The sequence below is a fragment of the Camelus dromedarius genome, chromosome 1 (genome assembly GCF_036321535.1).
Source record: "Camelus dromedarius isolate mCamDro1 chromosome 1, mCamDro1.pat, whole genome shotgun sequence".
Lineage (NCBI taxonomy): Eukaryota > Metazoa > Chordata > Mammalia > Artiodactyla > Camelidae > Camelus > Camelus dromedarius.
In genome coordinates this window covers 83,323,706-83,340,821 of record NC_087436.1, presented here as the reverse complement: position 1 = coordinate 83,340,821, position 17,116 = coordinate 83,323,706, and the positions used below count along the sequence as shown (strand labels likewise).

Below are 17,116 nucleotides of genomic sequence, written 5' to 3'. Positions count from 1 at the left end.
AGCCAGGATTCCAAACTATAAGTCTGGCTCCAGAGTCCATGCTCTTATTCATTGCACTGCCTACATAATTAGTTAACACTCTAAATTAAAATCATTTACAATAACGATTCCAGTTGCTATGAGTTATTTAATAACTACATAAAATAGAAACTGCAAAACATGTCTGAATAGTGAGAGAAAAAAATGATTTGAAGCCTGAAAGGATATGAGACCGTATCTGTTGCGGAGAGTTACCCCATATTTCAACATTACATGCTGTCAAAGGGCGTGTACTCAGAAAGACAAACATTTCCGTAGCTCCTGAATCACTATGAAGTAGCAGCTGACTACACATACCCCATTCAGACTGATAAATTTAGAAACACTTTACTTATCCTAGACCTATCAAGATCACAGATCACCAAGCTAGACAAGAGTTCATCAAAGCCACCAAACTATGAAATTCAGACTGCAACACAAAAATTCAAGGGTGGACTTACTAAAATCATGGAACATCCCTGCAGCACTGACATCATCACCAAAGCTGCCCCTTCTCTGAATTTCTAGAGTTCACTCCTCCTGCAAGCTCACAAACTTAAGATAAACTTGAACTTTATATGTATGTGGGTGGAAAAGATGACATTCTGAGAAATCAAAAGTCAGCACTGTTGGTGAGCTGACATAGACCTAACTCTTCATTATAATCCTCATTCTGACACACTTAGGACCTTTATCTCTTGCTGGGCACATGGCGAACGGCATTATGTAATCTTCACAGGAATATGCCTTATTCCCTATAAACTCCCAGAGGGTAGCTCTGTGCTAAACATGTGGTGTTCTGACAGCATCTAGAACAAATGAGGAATCCAGTAGTCTAATCACTTCGTAAATATCTGCTGAATCAATCACTGAATAAGACGCAAATAATTCAAGGAAATAAAGGAACAACAAGAGTAAATTGCGAGGCAAAACGTATCCTCCCGAGATGTGAATTATCATGTGTTCTTTCTCCCCAGATTATCCGGCACTCTAAGGAGCATAAAAGAACAGGCTGACAAACAGTCATCTAATGATTTTAAAGAGGAAAGAGATTGTCTCTCTGTACTTTTAATCAAAGCACTTCGATCATATGTAGTCTTTAACAGGTAAATTAAAGAATACAAGCTACTTGGAGGCCAAGTTTACATCTTTTTTGTTTCTTTTATAAGGACTGAGTGGAAATTAAATGTAAACAAAAAAACAGCTTGAAAATAAAACTCTATTGAGCTTTCCCAACCAGCCTGAAGTTAAAAAGATGTCCGTGGACAAAATTCTAGGATTCTTAAAACCAAACTGTCTGTCAGTACCCAAGACTCAAACTCAACTTTCTTTCCTCTTCTCCTTTACATATATGTGGGATAATAATTCTGACCTACTTTAACAGGACTATCATGAGGATTAATCAGCTTAAAAATGCTAAGCACATCGAGACGCAAAGAGCTTGTAATATATATAGTTAACCACTTTTACAATTAACAAATCAACTGAGACCCTTGTATCACAATGCAAACCACTGTGTTAATTACTTACAAGTAAACTGCAAATTTTTAAAACAAAAACATCTCAGTGAAGAACATGCTCACTAACAAGGATATATTTTCTAAAACATTCAAATGTCTTTAAAGAAAGTAGGCTGAGTACTATAGGCTGAAAAAAGTAACTTTCAATTAGCCATACCAGAAAATAAAATTATTAAATGGCATTTGCTCCGGATCCCTAGGCCTCTGGACCAGAAGGCTGTCCACTGAGCTATCAAAGCAACAACACACCCCATGGGGTCTGATTACTACTGTCATCATCGTCATCAGAAAGGGCTGTGCTGGAGGGGAGGCCATAGCTCAGTGGCGGAGTGCGTACTTAGCATGCACAAGGTCCTGGGTTCAATCCCCAGTACCTTGATTTAAAAAAAAAAAAAACTAATAAATAAACCTAATTATCTCCCTCTCCCTAAAAAAAAAAAAAAAAAAAAAAAAAAGCCGTGCAGCCTCCCTAATGAGGAAGGGATGGGCCCCTAACAAGTGCGATGTTGACATCTGAGCATTTGCTTTGGCACCTTCTGCCTCTTATATCAGAGTTACGGCCATGGAAACATGCACCTCAAAGTGAGGAAGTCATTACAGCGTTTCTTCCCTTTCCTTCAGCTCAGCTAGTTTGCTTTTCGGCAAAAGCTGATTAACATGGCAGAGTTACTGCGTCCTTCAGATGCCCGAGAACAACCTGATAAGCTAGTTAAGAGTGTTTCTTCTACCAGGGTTAGCAGCATCCACAGCCCTGGGAATTGAGGCTTTTGAGGTGTTCCGCTTTATAAACCTCATTTATCAAGCGGCGGGAGAGCTGTTACATATGGTGATGGGCATTATGGAAATGCCTAGATTGAATACAAAGTGTGAATGTGAATTGGGTTAAATTACCTGCAAAAAAGAGAGAAACTAACTCAGGAGGAGGTAAAAGGAACCAACCACAGATATGAATCAAACAGCGTGGCACAGAAATGTTAAAAGTCTGTTTATAAATGGTTACCCGTGGGGTTTGCTATGGAAAGGTTTCCTGGGATGTCCATGCAGAATTTTTAAAATTTAACATAGTCAAATGAGATTAAGTAATTGCACCTACCACAGTTCTCGCCTACTCAAGACAGGAAGAAAGGTTAGAGGAGGTTTACATAAATTCAGACATCCCTGATAACACAAGGATTAGCTGATGCTAAAATCCCAATATAGGGAGTCAGAGTATGTATGGGAAAAGGAGAGCTGTCCGTACAGCTGAAGAGTAGTGTTGACACTGAGGATGGGCAGGAGTAAGCAAAGCATGGTAAACTGAGGTAAAATTATTGAATGTTTTTCTATGGGTGACCAGTTTCTATTTTAATTTAATAAAATATTTCAAGATTTGATTAACGTTCAGTTATAGATTTATCAGTTGTTTTTTAAAAAGCATCATTTAGAAGAAAACTTGCTGTTTGCTGGCTTTATTTAAAAAAAAACAAGGAGGCACACCCATCTTCCTGTAATGCAGCTCTGTAACCGTACGTCTTGGGAAATTGTGAGATGACTTCATGGGCCAAGACATGAGGAAATTAGTAATGATCCTAGATTGTCCTAAGCACTGAAACTATCCCTGATCTAGGGGAGGAGACAAGGTTGATACCACAACTGAGGGTGAAAATGAAGGAGAAAAAAGTCCTCTGGGAAAGGAGTATGCACAACAGTAATAATCCAACACTTTTTTTAAAAAAAGCTAGACATTGAGTTTAGAAAGGGCTCTGATATTCTGCCCACTAAAAATGCTTCTGGGAATCACAGGCCTCTTTGCCTTTGGCTGAAGCCCAAATGAATGAGTCATGGACACACCTAAGCTAGAACCCTAAGCTGCCTGACACACTGGGAAAACATCAGGGCCAGCACAACCAGGAGTTTCAGTACCTGCTATGCCCTCAAAACACCCTCCCCGAGCCACACAGAGACAGGCACAACATTGGTCACATAAGGGCAGCGTGGAGAAGCAAAGAAGTCAGAGTCCAAGGAAGGCACAGCAGCCTCAGAAGCCGCAAAAGCAACAGGAAACTATTAGGTGATCTCAAGGAGGAAAAAAATAAACCCTTTAAATCACTGTGAAGGGCTTTATACCACTGCTCTGTGGCAAGTACAGGAGTCCTCCCGAAAAAAAAAAAAAAAAAAAAAAAAAAAAAAGAATTCAAGTACCTTGCAGCTGTTAGAGACAAAGTATAGAAACTGACATTTCACAGCCAGCTGGCCAGACTCAAGGCACAAGTTCAAACTGAAGAGTTTAGTCCTGGCACATCCCCAACGTCACCACCTTCTCCCACCTTTCCTACCCCTCACTTTTTTTTAATCCTCCCTCCCGTGAAATCCTTTGGCCTGGGCAATGATGTTGACCTGGAATCAAAGACCTACCCACTGCCCCCAGAGCAGGCTCCCTGGGGAGGCGGCCTTCTAGCGAGCTCCCTCCCCCAAGACCGCAGGGGTTCCCTGGGGATGGCGTTCCTGGGGGCCAGGGCAGCACAGACCGCCCAACACAGGGTCCCTCTGTCACTGGCTTCCCCTCTGTGCCTAGCAGCACTCCAGGTCACAGTTCTCAATAAACACACACACAACACAAGCTCATTCTCTTTTTCCCACTGATTAAAAATAAACCCAATGGTACCCAGACTTAGAACACATCTACCAATGAAAAAATTAAAGAGAGGGAGGCACCCACCCACATAATCTTTTCATTCAAAGAGGCACTATTTCACAGCTGCTATGGAGTTTATAATTAACAGACGAACTTAACCAGCAACAGAAATTTCTGGAATCCATTGTAATTTACACTAGAGTCTTGCTTATTCCAAATATAGATTACAAGCATGGGCTGGATTCCGTGGTTGAATCTGAAAGCCTCTTGGCACACCTCTAGCTCCAGTCTCTTGCAATCACGCAGCTCTGCCTACAGGGAGCGGCTGCAGGCTGGCCGTGTGCGGGCAGAAGCCAACTGACTGCTTCGCCACTGCTCACTCACTCCCAGGGGCCCAGGAACCGCCCACCACCAGCACCCCCCCAGGGCTGTGGCAGGAGGCTCCCTGGGAGAATGTCAGATTACACTCAGATGCATTCACCGTGGTGCCATCCACAGATCCTTGCTGTCGCTGGCCTGTGAGGTTTTATTTCCTTTTTCACCTGTCCACCCCAGGTGGAATCCTCTCACCCCAGGGTCCAGGATGAAGGTGCGCAGTGGGACATGGCAGGAGGCTGTCCGACAGAAGGCGGAGTCACAGAGAAGACAGGACCGGGGTTGGGGGGTGGAGGATGGCGGCCTTTGCAGCTATAGGTAACTTTGTGGAGACCTCTTTACCATTTGAATCTACTTCATCAAGAGCTACAGGTCAGCAAGAAGGCTTCTTTTACAGGAAAGGAACGGAGGCCCAGAAATACAGAGTCAGAGACAGGTAACACCTCCACTAGGTTTGTCTGACTCCAGAGCTCACCCTGCCATGTTGTCTCTGCAGGAGTACCAGACAGATCTCCTCCTCGTCCCCAAAACACTCCCTTCAAAGGCTGGCCAGGGTGGGTACAAGTCCTCCAAGGGTCAGGTGAAATGTGGGCCTTAAGTGTCTCTTAAAGTGGATCTTAAATGTAGACATTCCCCCAGGAAGGAGCACACTGATGGGCTGGAACCTGCCAGCAACCCCCCTGCAGGCAGCAGGTGTTAGATACCGGGGCTCACCTGGGGAAGCACAGCAAGCGTGGGAGCTTCACGTAAGACACACGTGAGTTTTAATAGGAGGAGGAGAAAGAAGACCTTGTTTCCAACATGAAAATCATTTTTAAAAGCCAAAAACCTTCCTGCCACCCCCATAACTACTATACTTGTGTATATTAATTGGTTAAACGCATGATGATTAGGATTTACTAACTCAGTTTATAAACTGGTGGCACTGTTAATTGAATTTTTATTTTAGGATCTACTTACATTTGAAAACAGGTGGTATCAGGTGCACTGTACATTTAAAGCTGCACATACGTACAGCCCACGCTACAAAGCCCTTCCTTGAAATCCCCAAAGTCCAGGGCCCACAGATTAGGAGCCCCTGGCTAGAATACTGGGTATTGCTCCAGGTAGGCAGGCCTGATGGGGTATCTTAGAGAGGCTCCAATGAGGAAACCTGGAGGCAAAGAATGGGGAAACAGCCCACAAATAATACTTCACAATTTATCCTCAAGACCAGCCAGGCAGCCCTTTATCCAAGGGTCAATATAAAAATTAATAATTAAATATACAAAATTAATATTGCCGTTTGGGCAGGGGAACTATGGAATACAGCCACATGTTATGCGAGGGAACAAATATGAGAAAAGAGGCAGGCAGTCACAGGGGGGAAAAATACTCATCCTGGTACCAAATTGAGTTTCCTAAGTGAATATAATAGAGTAAAATCATCCAGAAAAAAAAGAAACAGCAAGGCTCTTCTTTAATGAAGGTCCTATATCTTAATTTGATTCAGATTGAACTAAAAAAGACAGTAACAAAGAAAGCAGCACATGTCCACGCTAGTGTAACAAAATCTACACGGTCACAATTGCAGACCCAACCTCGTCACTTCTCACCAAAAGGAGAGCCTCCCTGAAAGATCACCAGTTGGTGAGGAAACCTTGGACCAGCCCTCCTGGTCCTCAGCCTGTCTCACGTCTCATCAAGGCCGACAAGGTGCACTCACCTGGCTTGTTTCCTTCCCTCTCGTGGCCCAGCTGCCCCTTGGTGTTCAAACCACACGTGTAAACTTCCCCATCCTCCAGGAGGAACACGGAGTGGTTTCCTCCACAGGCCACCTCCTTGACGCTTCTGTCGGATATGAAGCCACACACCTGTGGCTCGGCCACAATCCCCTGCAGGTTGGTGCTGATCCCAGGTTGGCCCAGAGACCAATATCCCCAACATAACATTGTTCTGGTCCTTCAGGGAGTCATGTAGCCTAGAGAGAGCTTGGTAAAAAAGGGTGGGGGGAAAAATCAGAAAAAAATCACTTTAAGGAGTAAATGTAATGAATTCAGAAAATAACTTTCTCCTTAATATTCCTCAGATACCTTGTATCTCAAAATAAAACATACTGATATTGCTGAAAGTAGTTGCAATAATAATGCTGTTTTGTGCTTTAGTAGGAATTTAAAAATCATTTCTAAACAAATTTTGTTTGTCTAAAGGAACAGTGAACGCAGAATGTGGTTTTCAGATCATTGATGAAGAATTCTAAGAATGGGAGACTTGTTGAAACAATCTTTGCAGACCATTATGGTGATCACTGTTTTGAAATTATTCTCATGATTTCACCTTGTCCTTTCTCCTTGCACCTTTCCTTTTAATTTTATGCCCAATTTTTTAAAAATTCTTGAACTAATTAACTTCTCTAGGTAGCCTATTGTTAGCATGCATAGTAGTAATTCACCACTCAAAACAGAGGAATGGAAAGAAAATGTTATCTTCTCTGCCATTTCCTCTTACACATCCTTTGGGACCTGAGTCAAGCTTCACTTTCTACCTGAGAGCCTCTGGGGACCATTCCAGCCACAGTCAGCCTGAATCCATCTGACACATCTACTATATTGCCTTTACCGGAAACTTTCTCTGTCTCTTATAACTTAACTCCTTAGCCAGATTTTAATTGCCTTAGACGGAGACCACAGCACAACCTATACCTCTTTGATTTAGCAGGTGCTCAATAGACTTTTGGCTGATTGATTATGGCTGACTCTAGACCAAAGTTTCACTATCGTTTAAAATTTCATCCTTCTCTTTCATACTAAAACAAAAGTTCATCTCGCTCTACCAGTTTACACCCACTAGGATGGTTACAGTCAGAAAAAACAGATAATAACAAGTGCTGGGGAGGATGTGGAGAAACTGGAGCTTACACTGCTGGTGGGAATGAAAAAGGAAAACAGACTGACAGTTCCTCAAAAGGCTAAACACAGTTACCTTGGGATCCAGCAGTTTCACGCCTATGTGTATAGTATACCCAAGAGAATTATAAACACATGTCCACAAAAAACATATATGAATGTTCACAGCAGCATTGTTTATAATACCAAAAAGCAGAAATAACTCAAATGCCCATCAATTGAGGAAATAAAGTGTGGTGTTTCCAAACAATGGAATGCTACTTGACTACCTATGATAAATACTATCTGATCAACTCTTTGAACCCTGGAATCTTTCAGGAAAGGCATAAGAAGGCCCAAAGTAAAATATAAAGCTGAATGTCAATTTACTGTCTTAATCAGAAAGTTCTGCTTCTGGTTTTTATTCCAAGGTAGATTCTAAAACTAAAATAAAATATTCAGCTTAAATGTTATTCTTTGAGTTAAATGCAATGACTGGAAGGAGGGAAGGAGAGAAAATGCAAACTGGGTGTGGGGCGGGCAGGGGGAGGGAGGATAGACATTTAAAAAGAGCAGCAAGATCACATAATCTAGTCAATTTAATTTTCTCAATTTGCTCAACTGCTGTTGGTCTTATCTCTCCTATCAATAATGCTATGAACAGTATCACAGCGCTTATCGTGCCACAGTCACTGTGTTAATAGGCATGTTATATCATTATCTCATTTCATCTTCACAACAACCCTGTGCCCTCAGTACTATTTTTGGCATCATTTTCAGATAAAGCAAGGCTCAGAGAGATTAAGAAGCATGCCCAAGGTCACAAAGCTGGAAGGAACAGCACCTGGCTATGAATCCAGGCCTGCTGCCAACGTCCACACTCCCCGCTGGGCTACACTGCCACCCACAGATTTCCATGTCACCTACAGGAGCAAGAACACACACAAAAATGTGTAGAATGACTAAACTGTAGTCAGCACACAACACTGGATATCTTAGAAACTTGAAAATAAAGCTGCCCCTGAGAGTGAAAGTAGTCAGAATTAAGAGATAACGAATCAGATTAGGCAGCTGTACCATTAAGCCATCCCCTTAACCAGCCAAGTACAGTGTGTTTAGAAATATGGTATCAAGAAGCTATGATTGATATCCAGAGGGAACTCTAATTAGAAAAGATACATGCACCTCAATGTTCATAGCAACACTATACACAATAGTCAAGACAAGGAAATAACCTAAATGTCCATCGACAGATGAATGGATAAAGAAGTTGTGGTATATTTATGCAATGGAATACTACTCAGCCATAAAAAAGAATAAAATAATGTCATTTGCAGCAACATGGATGGACCTGGGGATCGTCATTCTAAGTGAAGCCAGAAAGAGAAAGAAAAATTCCATATGATATCACTCATGTGTGGAATCTAAAAAAAAAAAAAAAGACAAGTGAACTTACCTACAAAACAGAAACAGACTCACAGACATAAAAAACGAACAAACTTATGGTTACCGAGGTTGGGAAGGGATAAATTGGGAGTTCAAGATTTGCAGATACTAACTACTATATATAAAATAGATAAACAACAAGTTTCTACTGTACAGTACAGGAAACTATATTCAATACCTTTTGGTAGCCTATAATGAAAAACAATAGGAAAATGAATATATGTATGTATGACGGAAACATTATGCTGTACACCAGAACTGAGACAATACTGTAAACTGACTACACTTTAATAAAAAAAAAAAAAAGCTACAATTGCACACCTACATACACAAAGCTCTATAAACAATGCTCACAGTAGTTTTATTATACTAAACAAAAATGGCAACAACCCAAATGTCCATCAACCTGGATAGTACTCATCAATAAAAAAACAATGGAACACTATTCATCCATTAAAATGGGGGTGGAGCGGGGAGAGAGGCCATGACTGAAACGCACTTAATGTAAAAGAAAGCCATAACTAATGTGGTGCATCCTTTCTGAAGAATGAAGGTTAGTTTAAAATAACTTCCTCAAGGGTGTTATTGACTGTTTTTTTTGTCTTCTAATCTCTCTCCCCAAGTCCCTCTTTATCTGGGAACAAACTCTACCCCTGGCCAAGCCAATCAAAGGCCACCCCTAAGCCATTGTGATTGGTGCAGGGATAGGTTCACGCACCCAAGTGGCCAGAGTTCTTCCCCATTAAGTTCCATTCAGCACTGATAGAAGCCTGCCTTTTGCCTCTAAAGGGTAACTAAAGCTGCTGGAAGCTACCTCCCCTGCCACAGAGGATACCTGTAACACATTATGAAGCTACCAGCCAGAGAGGTTCAAAGACAAGAGACAGCAAGGGTCTCAGGGACACTGATTGAGCCTTGGATCTTCTCTTACCTGGAGCCAGCACCACCACCTTCTTGAGTATACTTGAGTTTCATTATCCCATCCTAGTGAGTTTGCCTACTCACTGAAATTGATTTGTAACCTCAAAATCAATGCTCAGAGTATTTCTGCAGTCATTCCCAGAAGAATGTGCAAGAGTGTGAAAAGAGGTGAAAAATTTGAGCCACCCTGTGTGCATGTCCCAGCTGGAGTCAAACAAGACAATGTTCTACCTTCTTGTTTCAACTCGCATACTGTAAGCAAGTGCTCTTTTTTCATCTGCTTATGACCATATTTTTCATTCTTTCACATTTTTTGGTGGTGATTTCACTGTTTAAAATGGCCCCCAAGCATAACGCTGAAGTACTGTCTAGTGTTCCTAAGTACAAGAAGGCCGTGATGTGCCTTGCAAAGAAAACACATGTGATTAATGAGCTTCATTCATGCCTAAGTTCCAGCGCTGTTGGCTGTGAGATCAATGCTAACGAAAAAAGAGGAAATTCACTGATCTGTACATGGGGCCACTGGAAAGTGCCAAAGTAACAGCTACAGTGAGCTCATAATGAAGCTACAGAAAAGACGGAAGAGCAACTGAATCTGTGGATTCGGGACTGATGACTGATTACAGCATGGAGTGGACATTACGTTGTAAGGCTGAAAGCCAAAGAAATTTACCATCACATTAGCCAGGGTCAGGAAAATGCTAAAAATGCTTCCTGACTAGTGTTTTATTACAAAGAAATATTGTACAGAATTAATCATTTGTAAGAAATAAATATCAAATAAGGAATCTAAACAGCAACACACTTAAGCACACACAAAACAAGGTTATGTATTGATCTGTTGATGGAGGCTTTTGACAGGAAGCTAACTAACCCCGTGGTTCCCTGGGAGCAATGGCTCAGTCTTTACTAATTTGGGTTCACAGCAACTTCATAGAACTTACTTACCACGAATGATAAGAATCAACTCTATACAGCCTGATAGTTCCCTTGTCTGTTTAAGACTGTTTGAACTGGATCTCTGTCACTTGAAATTAAAAACTCCTGGCTGATAAGATGACTTTTTAACAATAATAGCAGGTAAGACTTCATCTGAGCTTACACTGCATCTGGCACTTTTCTACATGATTTACAGATCTTAAATCATTTATTCTTCCATGAGGTAAGTACGGCTATTATCTCTAATTCGCAGATGAAGAAAGTAAAATTTAAAAAAAATGAAGAAAAAGAAAATAAAATGAGACAGCAAGTGTTGAAGTACTTAGCTAAGCTGCACAACTGGGTAGTGGCAGAGATAGGATTTAAGCCCAGAATATGTACTCTTGACTAGTTTGCTGTGTAAGGAGTCTAGGAAATGGACAGCCAAATAGTCAGGACTTGTCAATACCTCCAGCACCATCCAGAGAGAAAGGGTATCATAACCAGTCACCCCGACTATTTCATCTGCTAAGTAATTATTGCCCAAGAGTACAGATGGGAGGATTAGACTCCATAACATTAGTCACTAAACTCACCCAGCTACTTGCCCTGCTGAGAGTTCATGATTAATAAGCAACCTTAAATAACTTGGTTTCCAAGGTAGATCCCACTACTGGCAAAGCATACCGTGACCCAGTGACCAAAGCATCTCAGCCTTCTTGGCATTTCTACTTCTCACCATTAATTTGGCATCCTGCATCTATCAGCATCTTGTAAGTTTGTTTAGGATGAGTCAGTCCTTAAGCGTCAGCTGAACTCTGAGTACTTTGGCCAACTACAAGCCTGGATAAGCAGCCTGAGGTATGGCCTTATCCCTGATTAACTAATAGAAATTATTTGTAAAGAAATATAAATAGAACTATTGTTAAAACCCTTCCCACCTGAATTATAGCAATGCAATCTTCAAGCAGTCAAATGAAAACTAATTGGAGGTAACTAAACTGCAACCACAGAGAAGATATAATTTCTATGAATGGATTATTAACCCTAATTGCAAATACAGTCTGGCTCATCACAATGCTCTGCCAAAACTAGAGCAGCAGGAGCTAAAATCATCTAGCTCTCAAGAGAGAGGTTCAGTTCATGGAAGAGAAGCCAGCCATTAAGAGAGCACACTCTGGTGGAATCCCGAACCTCGTAGCTACTGGTGTCCGCGAATTCAAAGGTCTAGCTCCAGCGATGTTTTTATCAGTTGGCATTCTGATCTCCTGTGTCCTCCCACCCATTTTTCCTCACTCACCATCTCTCCCTTGCTTCTACTGAAGTAGAATCTTTTATTTCCCTTCAAGACACACAGTTACAAAAGGTGCGACAGAAGAACACAGGACAGCACTCAGCATCTACACCACCTCAGCTGTCCCAGGTGCTTCAATCCAGCCCACCCCTTTCCTGCGTCTTATCTCCCCAACACAAAAGAAAAGGAAGAAAGTTGGGCGGTCCATCCCCTGCATGTCACACCTGGTACTTTTCCCAGTCCTTCTCCTCATCTATTTTTGGTAAAAGATTCAGGATAATCTTAGTAGGGCTTAAGGGTCCAAAGGACTAAAGTTCAAGCCCCAGAATTAACCACATGCTAGCTGCGAAGACTTGGGAAAGATATTTAAACACTCTAAGCCTGTTTCCTGTTGCCAAAGTGGCAAGGAGAGTGACAGGGTTGTCATGAGGACTAACGACAGAATGTCCGTAAAGAGGGCATACAGTGTAAGTGGTCAATGAAGTCAGCTGCTGTAGACACTGCTACTCCCACTCCCGGTGCTCTTCTCTGGAACCTCAGCAAACAGGGGAGCCCCAAAACAGGCTAGGGGAGTCCCAAAACAGGCTAGGGGAGTGACTCCTTTCCCCTGTGGTTGGCATCTGCTGTTCCGCCAAATTTGCACGATGGCAAAGCAGCACTACCTCCATCAGTCATAACGTTCACAAAGGACATCCGAGGTTGCTAGGACAAAGTTTTTTCAACGCATTTTCTTTTACACTCTGGGGAGGACAAAGGGGTGGTAGGGGGAGGGGAGATAAATCTTTTATTATCTTAGTGAGCTGAATGCTAAAAGACAAGCTGGGATTCCTAAACTTTGTCTTGTTAATCAGACTATGCAAACATCAGCCTAACAACTGATTCTTATTTTCTTTGTTTGAATGTCACTGACACCTAAATAACACTCAGGCAGGACTTCTGATCTCATGTGTTAACAGGGATAAGCTTCCTTTCAAATAAGCTCAGAAGCCATCGCCTGACTGGTGTATGGGAAGGGAGGGTTTCCTTCAACAGCAGGAAAAGGGAATGTCCAAGGCTTCAGGGCTCTGCAGACACTCCCCAAACCCAAGCTTTAAAGAAATTTGTAGCCCAAACTCAAATGCAGAATTAACTCCAGTAACAAAAAGATTTATTCTAATGACATGTTTCATTGTCAAAAAGTTTACTACCACAGGCAGAAATGGCACCGAAGGCAGAGAGAAGTTTTCAACAACGTGAACCCACTCCTTGCTGTTTCCTCCCTCACCTTCACTTCAGCTGGACTTTGGTCCTCAGGCCCTTTTACCAACACAGGAAACATTCCTACCCCTCCCTGATGAGCCCTGCACAGGTGGGGCCTTCTTTACTGCCCGGTGCTGCGCTTTGTAAAACTATGAGAATGAGCACTCCATTGTCTGCATAAGCTTCGGGCTGCCTTCAAAAGACACTTGACCAGACTGGCAAGAATTAAAAAGTCTGACAGTGTTAAGTCAACGATATAGAGCAACCAGGACACTTACCCACAGCTGATGGGAGTGTAAACTGGCAGAATCACTGTGGAAAATAAGTGGGCATCACCTAGTGAAGGTGAAGATGTAACCACCCCACAGCAGTCATTTCATTCCTAGGTATATGACCAGCACTGTCCAAACTACCCGGTATCTGTGATGCTCCTTCACTATGCTGAGAGCTGGAGATACACAGATGGGTAAAATCTGGCAACTGAGATCTTCCTGTGATGATGGAAATGTTACACATCTGTACTGTCCAACATGGTAGCCACTAGCCACATGTGGCTACTGAGTACCTGAAATGTGGCTAACGTGACTGAGGAACTGAATTTTAATGTTATTTAATTTTAATTATTTTAATTCAAGTAGTCACATATGGCAGTGGCTATCTTACTGTACAATACAGCAAGAAATTCATGAATCTGTACCCCAAGATATATGCGCAAGAATCTTCATTTCAGGATTGTTTGAAATACACAGAACAAAAACGATCCAAATGTCCATCTGTAAGAAAATGGATAAACTACAGCACATGCATAAAACAGAACACTGAACAGCAGTGAAAAATAAATGAATTCCATCTACAAACAACAGTGTAGCTAAATCTTAAAAACAGTGTTGGGTTGGGGGGAGTCACAGAAGAATGCAGAGTGTGAGGCATTTTTGCAAACAGGTATTTAGAGATAAAAATATTAGTGGTGGTAAAGCCATGAAGAAAAGCAAAAAAGAGATCAATACAAAGATTAAGAGAGATCTTTGTATGTGTAGAGCTGGAGGGTACAACCCACAAGGAGCACAATGGGAGCTTCAGTAGCTCAGCTGACCGGCCCTTTTACTGCTGTTTCTCAGCATATCTACCACACATATTGCTTCACACTCACAGATACTTCACAATAAAGAAAAAGTGAGAAGTACTATTGAGGTAGGATCACTGCTTCCTGCATCTCACCCACCAATTCCCCGCCCATGTGCGGACTGAGCGCTTCTCCACGATGAGAACCAGGTTTTCATCATCTCTCTATTTCCCATTCCCAGCACAATACAGGCAGGAGCTCAGAGATGCTTCCTAAGTGCCTAGAGGACTGAATCTAAATCTGAGAAAACCAGAACTCCCACAATCTAAATTTGTTAACAGTTCTGCTTGCCAGGTAATGTGAGGTAAACATCCCAATGCAATAACAACAATAACAAAAACCCAACAACAATGTATTTCCTCCATTCCAAAATGGACTCTCCTCTCACCACATTTTAGCAGCTCTGAAAGTAGAACGCCTTTTACAACCCAAGCTGTCATCCACTTGGTGTTTCTCAGTGCTAGAGTAGGGGAATGGAAGCTGTGTGAAGCTCTGTGAAGAACTGAGCCTCTTTCGTTCATGTCTCTACCCCCAGAGACTAGAATAGTGTCTGGCACAAAGTAGGGACTCAATAAATAGTTGTTGAATAAAGACAAAGAAATAGTTACTATTACTGCAAGCCTACAGTGTGTCTGAGTCTGTGCTAAAAACTTTACTTAGATCATTTAATTTGCCCTTTACAATAACCTCAAGACTGAGCAAGGTGAAGTCATTTGCCCAAGAATGTGTAAGTAAGTACCAGCTGTGGTAGAAACTTAGTTTAAGTGGCAAAGGCAGGACTCAAATCTTACCTACCTGACTCCAAAGTCCATGCTCTTAAACAGGATGCTACACTATCACTGAAATAAAACAAAGCCAAGCTACATTCCTACTCCAACTCTGAAAACAAATGTTAAAAGATGTTGCAGTAGTGAGCTCATATTAGCTGAATCACTGGCCATGTTTACAGGCAACTGGAACCTACGTTAGCCAGAGACAGGAGGGATGGGTGAGGCAATCTCAACAGTTAGCCAGACTTTCCTCCACATCCACCCTGACTTAACAATAAAACTAGTTCACTTACTGATTCACACATAGAAACACATGCCCCCGACACCTGCAAGTCCTGTTTCTAAATGTAGTAAATGTGTAAAGAGGCAGAGTTATATCATCAAAGGGATCATCTTATTAGAGAGACCTTACAAGTCCATTTGATCCAACCTCTAAGACAGAGAGTTCCAGTTCTAACCTCATTTAATAGCAGCTGAAGCTAACTTTGGTCCTCTGAGAAGTAACTGATTGAAGTGGAGACTAGAAACTAGGTCTCCTACTTCCTGGGCTCACCTTGTTCTCACTACATCACAGCAGAAGGAAGTCAGTAAGGATTTGTTAAGATCTCTCTCTAGGCAGCTATCTTGAGTCCTTTACGTAGATTCTCCCATTTAATCTTCTTATCAATTCTGTGAGTTACATATTATCCCCAAGTACAAGATGAGGAAACCGAGGTTCAGAGAAATTAAGTAACTCACCACAGGTCACACACTTGGCATCTGTACCACAAGCCAGAATGGTTCCACCTCACCTGGCAGATCTGCAAGTTAAATAATAATTAATATTTGTATAGAACTCTACAAAGTACTTTCATGTTATTGAAAACAAAAGGGAAAGTAAACTTCTGAAAATAAAATATCTTTAAATCACGCAAGCTTGAATATTCCCCAAACATTGTATCTCAAAAATCTGGTTAAAATACCAATAAGATAACTGCTAATCAACTACGAAGCTGTCACTTCTAAAAGTGAACTTAGAGATGTAAAGAGCACCTTCAAAAATTCCTGGCATTTGTAGTAGATGTAAAAGTAAAAATAAAATTATTTTTAAATTCCCCATTTAGGTTAAAAAAATAAATTTTTGAAAAATAATTCAATTTTCTCCTTCCTTTTTTCCATGTACCGCACACATTATAGCTTATTTTACCACACCTGTTTTGAAGTCTTTCTTCTATCTTTCCTTCTTTCTCAACACCACATCCTCTTTCATGCAAAACAAGATGGTACTATCTGAGAGGCACTTTAGGTCTCTTAAAAGAAAAAGTCCTGCATGATTTTAAGATATTTTCATCATAACTTTATTTCTATGTAATGTAAGAAACTTCCATTCAATTTGGAGAATATTTTTATTTCTGAAACTGAAGCAAAACTATCTTGTATCTCCAGTCCGGGTGCAACTCTAATGTATAAAAAAAGTTTTTATAAATTATTATGCAAACCTTAAGAAATTTAGATTTGTTACTTAGAATGAAATGCTATAACCAATGGCTCCAACCACACCATTTGGAACATTTTGGAATCTCTGTTTCCTTTCTCAAAAATAAAAACCCAACTACTTACTGAAAAAGTAAAACTGCCTGCTTAACCAACTGTGTTTCTTCTTTTCATGCCAAAGGAGGAGTTCTGCCAAAGAGATTTCAAATCTTCCTCCTTGATTCCTGCATCCTTTCTCCAGAAGGTTCCTAGCCTCGATGTGGTCAATGATGTGTAATTCATCTATTTTGCTTTAAAACAGGTGAAATATATTACTCTTTTTTTGTGATTTATAATTCCATCCACCTGCCCCCAGCGTAAAGTACGGAGAGCTTCACAGTAATCTGCAACTAAAACCAGAAGGCATCTCTCTCCAGAGTCACTGCATTTAAAAAGGATGTTAATCCTCATTTTATTTCACTTTTCTTTCTCCTCAGTCTGCAGTTAAAAAAGCAGCTCACTTGATGTTATCAAATCATCAGATGAAAGGTTCTAGAAATAG

At 41.2% G+C, this 17,116-nt stretch overlaps 1 protein-coding gene across 12 annotated transcripts in view; it reads right to left on the bottom strand.

The window, feature by feature from the left end:
* The window catches only part of HERC3 (HECT and RLD domain containing E3 ubiquitin protein ligase 3), a 130,779-nt gene that overhangs the window by 112,391 nt on the left and 1,272 nt on the right, over positions 1-17,116 (bottom strand). For 6 of the 12 annotated variants that reach the window (XR_004130931.2, XR_010381102.1, XR_010381101.1 and 3 more), the window contains exons 2-3: positions 15,841-15,902; positions 6,233-6,497 (exon numbers count right to left, since the gene is read on the bottom strand). Coding sequence is in view for 4 of the 12 variants with exons in the window: in XM_031433872.2 (XP_031289732.1) it covers positions 6,233-6,458 (226 nt within the window). In the remaining 8 variants the exon portion in view is untranslated. Of the gene's footprint in view, positions 1-5,487; positions 5,681-6,232; positions 6,498-15,840; positions 15,903-16,701; positions 16,866-17,116 lie in introns of those variants that run through there. The other 6 variants (XM_031433884.2, XM_064486361.1, XM_031433912.2 and 3 more) reach the window with 4 other exon arrangements.